Raw genomic sequence first — 7,452 nt, 5'->3', positions numbered from 1 at the left:
CACTCTCTCTCTATGAGACACTCCACTCCATTGCCTGGGTACTAGCCTGTAAAGGTCAAAACACATCATTACACCTGCTACCGTTTAAAGGATAGTCCAGTGCTTTAGTTGCTTTCCTTATTATTATTAATCTTTTTTTTTTCCTTTTAAGGGACGGGGAAATAATAATTAAAATAAAAGAACAATCAGAAGTTAGAGAGGGAACAAGGGGGCCGGGGAAGGGCCGTGGACCGTAGGGGAGGGGGAGCCCCGCGCTCTGCCCCTCCCCCCGCTCGAGTTCACTGGACGGGCGTCTGCACCCCGTGGTGTGGTGGCGTGTCCCTACTCCCCCCGTACACATCCTCGGCGCCCGGCAGAGTCCCTCCGGGAGGGGTCATCCTTTTCTCTTTCTGTCTCCTGTTACAAAACCAAACTCTCACCACCTCCTTCTCCAGCTGTAAGCTGTCCGCGAGGGAGGTGATCTCCTGGGCCGAGGGCTTGGGGCATTTGAGGAAATGGCTCTCCAGAGCCCCCTTGACGCTCACCTCGATGGAGGTCCGCTTTTTCCTCTTGCGCCCCTGCGCTGCGATCTTGTCTATGCTCGTGGGGCTGCCCGAGGACGAGTCCGCCTCCTCCAACCACTTGTTCAACAAAGGCTTCAGCTTGCACATGTTCTTGAAGCTCAGCTGCAGGGCCTCAAACCTGCAGATGGTGGTCTGCGAGAACACGTTGCCGTAGAGGGTGCCCAGCGCCAGCCCCACGTCCGCTTGGGTAAATCCCAGTTTGATCCGGCGCTGCTTGAACTGCTTGGCGAACTGCTCCAGGTCATCCGAGGTCGGCGTGTCCTCGTCCGAGTGCGGGTCGTGGTGCGCGCCGGGGTGGCCCGGCGGGCCCTGCGGGGGCGGCGGCGGCGGCGGCTGCTGGTGCGGGTGCGAGTGCGGGTGCGGGTGGTGGTCGGCGTGGTGCGGCTCGTCGTGCGCGTCCCGCAGGCCGTGGTGGTGCAGCCCCGCCGGCTGCCCGCCGGCGCCCAGCATGCCGTTCACCGTGAAGCTGGGCTGCGAGTAGAGCAAGCCGCCGTTGGACGCTCCCATGGAGGGCGGGAGGTGCGCTGCGGCCGCGGCGCTCCGCCATGCCCCGGGCCCCGGGTGGTGGTTGGCGGCGTGGTGCACCAGATGCGGCGGCCGCTGCTGCTGCGGCTGCGGCTGCTGCTGCTGCTGCTGCTGTTGCTGCTGCTGCTGCTGCTGCTGGTGCTGCTGCTGCAGGGCGCCCGGCCCGTGCAGCTCGTCGCCGCGGCCGCCCTGCTGCACCACCACGGAGGGCTTGATGTCCGGCTGGCCCAGGGGGCTGGTGGACCACGGGGAGCCGTCGCCGCCGCCCCCGCCGCCGCCCCCGCCCCCGCCGCCGCCGCCACCGCCCCCGCCGCCGCCGCCGTGGGACAGCGCGGTGATCCACTGGTGAGCGTGGCTGAGCGGGTGCCCGTTGCTCTGCAGCGCGCCGTAGTCGCCCTGCACCAGGCTCTGAGCCTCGCGGTAGCCCCCCGCGCCCTGCTGCATGCCGCCCGGCGGCTCGGCGTGCACGATGGAGGCGCTGGAGGTGAGCAGGCTGTAGTGGTTAGACGCTGCGGTCGCCATGACTCTCGGAGCCGGACTGAGCGCTCCGGTTAAAGGAGCCGCGCATTTGACAGTTACTTTTTCGCCTCGGGCTCCTCGGCTCGCTCGCTCCCTCTCTCTCTCCTCTCTCCCTCTCTCCCGCGGCGGGCAGCTCCGACGCCCGCTCCGACGCCCTCCGTCGCCGCTCCCGCTATTACCGCTGCCGCCGCCGCCGCCGCCGCCGCCGCCTCCCGCCCGCCCTCGCTCTCTTTCTCCTCCTCTCCCTCCTTCTTGCTCTCGCTCACTCTCCGACTAGCTCCGCGCTCCCCCCTCTCCCTGCTCTCTCCAGCTCTCTCCCGCTCTCTTGGCAGCGCCAGCTCGCAGCGGCACGCGCCTGGGCCCCGCCCCCTCCGCCCCCTCCCATTGGCTCCGCGCCCTTTGATTTACGTGGATACCGCTAGCAACCTCCCAGGCCGGCGCCTCTGATTGGCGCAGAGGGGCCCCCTCCTCCTCCCGCCCCCCCGCCCCGGGCGCGAGTCCTCTCAGCCCTCCTCCGGTCCCCCCTCTCCACCCAATTCAGATTCTCTTAGTTCTCACCACCCTAGCTCCCCAACCCCGGGGCTCCTCCGCCCCTCTAGGACGGGCCCCGCCCCCCATCTGTCTCCCCAGCCGACGAGCTGGGCGCGGGGGGGGGGGCGGGGGGCGGCGGGGGGGGCGGGGGCGGCCTCAGCCCTCTTTCGACCACAGCCACTTGGAACACTTGAGGGTGTGAGTGTGTGTGGGGGGGTGCGGGTGTGTGTGTCAGTCCACCTCCTCTTCCTATTAGGGCTGCGGTGGAGGGGGTGAAGGAGCGAGAAAAAGAAAGGCCGAGTCGCACGGAGCCAGGGGGGTATAGTCCCATTTTTATTCACCTTGGGACACACACACACACACACACGCACGCACGCACGCACGCAGGCAGGCAGGCAGGCAGGCACACCAGCGTTCCTCAAACCCAGAGCCCGAAGCCAGACTTGCCCCCCCCCCCTCCCGCCCGTTGAAGTCTCCTTTCACCCTAAGGTTAGTATTTCAGCATCCACGTGCTCCAAGATGTGCGGACACTTTTGCCCCGAATAAAGGTCCTCCCTCCCCTTCCCCCTGCAGCCCGCCGCCAGCGCAGGCTCTCTGCCCTCGAGGTGCCAGGCCCCGTCGCCTCCCCGCCCCTGGCCGAGCACCCCACGCCCGGCAGGCTCAGCCTCAGCCTACGCTCGTCCGCTGGTGCGCCAAACTCCTGTAAAGGCGCGGAACTGCCTGCTCTGACAGCGCAGCGGCCTGGGCTGGAAACAAAACAAAACTCAGAAAGTCTCTGGCAGATGCACACGCTGCGGCGCGCGCACGATTTTCCGTTTCGAAAACCCGGATCCTGGGCGGGCAGACCACTGCCCCGCGCAGGGCCCCAGGAGCGCGGGCAGGGGGTGCTCGGCCTCGCGGGCAGAGGAGGCGCGGAGGGCCGCTCGGGGGAAGCCGGGACGCGGGGCTGCGCGCGCGCTTCCCTGCGCGGCTGGCGGTTTTCGATGCAACTTTTCCGTTAGCTGCCTGGAAAGGGAGGAAGGGTGTGCGAGGGGAAGTGGGCTGCGGCGGGGCGGGGGGGGGGCTCCTAATTAGTAACTTCTACGGGCGCCAGCGGGTGGGGCTGGTCTAACTCCGCTCTCCGGCGCTCGCTCGCCCGCCCAGCTCCCTGCGTAGCCTTCAGCCGGGAGCTCCGGAGCGAGGCTGCGGGACCCGACGCTGGCGCCGCGGCTCTGCCGCTCGAGCGCGTCGCGCGGTCAGTCCCCCCGCGGCCCGGAGCAGGTGCCTGCGGCGCGCGGGGTTAGGCGCCTGCGAGCCGGGGACGAGAGCCTCCGGCGGGGACCCGGGCTGCGGCAGCGGGACCACCACGGAGGGCCAAGAGAAGGGGCCGGGCCCTGCGGCGAGAATCAGAAGTTGCTGCCGGGGAAGAGAGAGAGAGAGAGAGAGAGAGACCCCCAGGGAAAGTGAATCGCGTCTACACCTCTCACCCTTGGCCCTGCGCGCTGTAGCGCTGGCGCTGCCGGTGGCCGTGTGTGTGTGTGTGAAGGAAGCCAAAACAACGCTCAAGGGGAGCACTTTGGGGCCTCCGAGCATCTCGAGCTAGACAGCAAAGTGGCGCGGGCCAGGGAATTCATCACGACTAACGAGGAACGAGCTCTTCGGGGAGTGGCTGAGTTGTTTATAAATCACCACGCTGAGCACCCGCCCGGGCCAGGCGCTTTGGCTGAGAATTTCCACGTGCCCTGTGTTTATGAGTGTGTGTGTGTGTGTGTGTGTGTGTGTGTGTGTGTGTGAGAGAGAGAGAGAGAGAGAGAGAGAGAGCGAGATGGTTAGGGGAGGGGCGAGCCCACAGGCCGCCAACCGGACGGACCTGCATCCCCCACGCGCGCACCCGCGCGGCGAGGCGAGGACACACACGGAGCGGCGCTCGGCCCCAGCGCACGCGCGGAGCCACTCCGGCCGCGCGCCGGGGGGCTGCTAGGCATCCCGTAACTTTGCCCGGCTGGGGAAAAAAATGCAAAAGTCCTAGCCTCGGAGCGCGCAGACTCCGCGGCTGGCGCCCGAGGCGCCTCGACCGGGAGCGGAGGGGCTGGGCGGCGGGCCGGACCGCCTCCTCGCCACCGCCGCCCGGAGTTCCCCGCGCCGGGCGCGCGCGGCTCTCCCGGGGCTTCGGGAGCGCACGGGCTGCGTGCCAGCCGCGTCCCGCCCGGGCCTGCCGCTCCCCGCTGCCCCGCCCCCGCCCCGCCCCCGCCCCTCTGCTCCGAGAACTCCGAGATCCCCAGATGGAAGAATCCAGCCGCCGCAGCCGCCGGGAAGGGCTGGGTCCGGATCCTCAGCGGCTCACCCCCCACCCTTTCACCTCCCCCTTTCGGGGCAGGTGTCTGCTTTTCTCTGGATTGGATTTCACATTTCTCCAGGGACAAGGCCCTTTTGCAGCCCTTGGGGGTGATACACTCGAGGGAAGAAAAGGGTTTCCAGACGCATCTCCGAGAGAACCGAGGGGGCTGGGCTCGGAGTCAGTTCAAAAGTATCCCCACCTTCCTCTTCTTCGGACGCCCCCCCCCCGCCGCCGCCTCCCCAGGCTAAGGGCGCTGGGTGCGGGTGGGGGGCGGGCAAGAATATGCTGCACGTGTACATCAAAACTTCCTGTCTGCAGTGGGACTTCACTGGCGATTACCACTCTGAGATCCATCCCACGTTGAGGTCCCGGGTCTCTGCTCCGCCCCGCCCCCCCCACCCACACCCCCATTTCTCCGGCAGGCGTTGGCTCCAAAGCGTTCCCAACAGGGTGAGCCGGGTAGTTCTCTCGGATTAATACACCCAATAAATCCCCGGGAGTACACAAAGCGATGCCCAACCCCCGGGCCTCAGCCTCTGCACCCCACCCCCAGCCTCCGAGCCGGGCCAATCGCCGGGCGGGCAGGGCTGGGCGCGCGCTGGGGTTCCGCGTACCACCTCCCCCCGCGCTCCCCCCGCCTCCCTGCTTGTCGCCGGAGGCCCGGTTGGCGCGAACGCCGGGTCCTGAGTAGCCTCAGCTTCCTGTCTGCCTCCCGGCGCGACTCTTCCCTGGGGCTCCGGGAACCCGGACTCTCCGGGGGTGGGGCGGTGGGGTGGGGGGTTAGCTCCAGATGGGGGGCTTCTCCCTCTTCCCTTCCCCCCTCCCACCGTCGCGGGCTCCTTTCTTTGCGGCTGACCCCGCCGGGGCAGAGTCTGCAGGTCTGCCTGCCTTTCTCCAACCCGCATGAAAGCACGTTGAAGGTGTCTCGGGGAGACACCTCCAGGTTTTGATTCGGCTCATTCCCTTTCACTGTTCAAAGCAGCTGTTCAAATACAGAGGCTGCTTACGTTGACGTGGAGAGGATTTCAAACAACCCTAAAATGCTTTGAACTGACAAGGTGTCTTGATATCTCCCTCACTCCAGTACAGCTCCCTGAGATCACTCGCTAGGACAATGGCTGAGCACGCTGTTCGCGCGGGCCTCGCTGCCTGGGGGCGGCTGCAGGGTCCCCTGGGCCCTTTGGGCGAGAACAGGCTTAAGGCACCCTAAGAAGGGGTGCTGGCAACGGCACTAGCCCATACCCTTCCCCCTAGGTCCCAGCGAGGGCTGTGCTCGGTCGGTATCCCGACCTGGGCTGGTTTGAAGAAGTGATGCGGACTCCCTCCTGTCCGGGTGCATTGCGTGGAGAGGAAACAGCTCAACGTATCCGAACTAAACCGAAAAGACCCGTATTTTATCTCCACATTGTCACACTCCTTGAAAGAGTGAGCTGGGCCTGGCACCTTAACCCATGGCCCCCAGAGTCTTCACTTGAATAACAGTAATGGTATCAATCCATGGCACTCTAACATGTACTCTAATTTATTAACTCATTCGTCTACTAAACACACTCCACTATATGTTAAATATCACTTATTTGTTTCCACGTACCAGGACTTGGCAGGGGGGGAAAAACCCAACACAATCCTTCCCATACATTGTTCTGAAAGGACACAGTTATTAAATAGAGATGAGATGGTATTCATATGATAGATCTTAATGTATTTTGTATTTATGTAGTCCCATGATAATAGAAATCAGGAAACAAAGGGAAATTTCTCAGGAGGTGGCAACTGGTTTCAACTTGGGTAATACTGTCTGCTGGTGTTTCCTTTTTAATGTATCCACCTTGGAGGAGGGTTGTTTTAATCCCTTCTTTTCCCATTCCCCCTCCTCCTTCTCTACCTCTTCTCCGCGCCCCCCCCCCTTCTCCCTTATCCCAGTCATTCATTCCTGCCCTGGCTACTCTCCTACTAGCCCCCAGATGATGTTTTATTTGGTGGATAACTCCCCCACATTTGAATGGAACTTCTTTGCTAAGGGCCTACAGAATGTCAAAACTGAGGCTCCCACTTTAGAGCTGCAGCTCTAAACAGCCAATCCACACAAAGAGGCAGCTGGCTGCTTTAATGAAAACCTCCTGAAAGCTTCAAGAACTGCAGTCTTGGGGATGCATTAATAAGGAGGATGGAAAATGCATTTTCAAGTTGCTAGTTCTTAGGAGAGACACAATAAACATTTAACTTCTTTAAAAAAACAACAGAAATTAATATCTTTAATTATGTAGCAGCACATTGTCTCCTCAAATTAAAAAAAATCTCACGCACATTTATATAAATTACTGTCTATACATGTATTCTACAAGTTTCTAAATGTGTCTCTATCTCCAAGTCATAAATGCTCTTGAAGAAGGAAAAGTTTTCTGAAAGTTGAACCTCCCATTCTTTATAGGCTTGGCAACTCTGTGTTCGTCCCCGCCTCACATACAGAGGATTCTATTTTATCTTCACTACTGTGTAAACCAGTGAGATGTAATGTTCTAAGTTCAGTATTTGAAATGAAATTATTTGAATTCATGGATATTAATCTCTTCCCCCTTTACTTCCAGTTCTGAATCTTGTCATTAAAAATGATCCCCCCTTTGTAGTCCGCAAGTGAATATTTTATAGACAGGCACGGTTTGAAGACTTCTAAAACCACATCACCCAGGCAGTCTAGCTGTTTCAGGGATTACTTTGAGTAATTTATCAAAGGAAGCCTGCTAAATTTTGAGTGGTGAATATGAGGCCTTACAGGGGAGAAAGCATAAAGGACACATTCCATTAGTGTGCAAGACAAATTCTATTTGGAGTTAATACAGCTTGTTTATATTGAACTATCAGGAACAGAACAGGAGGCAATTGGTGGCTCCTAGTTCCCTTCCTGGAATTTTGTTTTTAAAGGGCTAACTAATGCCTTCCTAGCAATGGAGCCCGAGGGTACCCACCTCCACCCCTCCCACCACCCCCGCCTTAAAG

General features: G+C 61.2%; 1 protein-coding gene across 1 annotated transcript; it reads right to left on the bottom strand.

Moving 5' to 3' along the window:
• Positions 1–208: 208 nt before the first annotated feature.
• Positions 209–1,851, bottom strand: POU3F2 (POU class 3 homeobox 2). Its single transcript, XM_055330698.1, has one exon. It carries the CDS (start codon positions 1,608–1,610, stop codon positions 279–281), a length of 1,332 nt encoding a protein of 443 aa, XP_055186673.1. The 5' UTR covers positions 1,611–1,851; the 3' UTR covers positions 209–278.
• Between the last annotated feature and the right edge of the window lie 5,601 nt (positions 1,852–7,452).

The sequence above is a fragment of the Nyctereutes procyonoides genome, unplaced genomic scaffold (assembly GCF_905146905.1).
Source record: "Nyctereutes procyonoides isolate TBG_1078 unplaced genomic scaffold, NYPRO_anot_genome, whole genome shotgun sequence".
Taxonomy (NCBI): domain Eukaryota; kingdom Metazoa; phylum Chordata; class Mammalia; order Carnivora; family Canidae; genus Nyctereutes; species Nyctereutes procyonoides.
This window is presented reverse-complemented; position numbering and strand designations above follow the sequence as displayed.

What these genes read in the sequence shown, in the direction of transcription:
- POU3F2 (XM_055330698.1), bottom strand. Translation starts at nt 1,610, where the DNA reads ATGGCGACCGCAGCGTCTAACCACTACAGCCTGCTCACCTCCAGCGCC.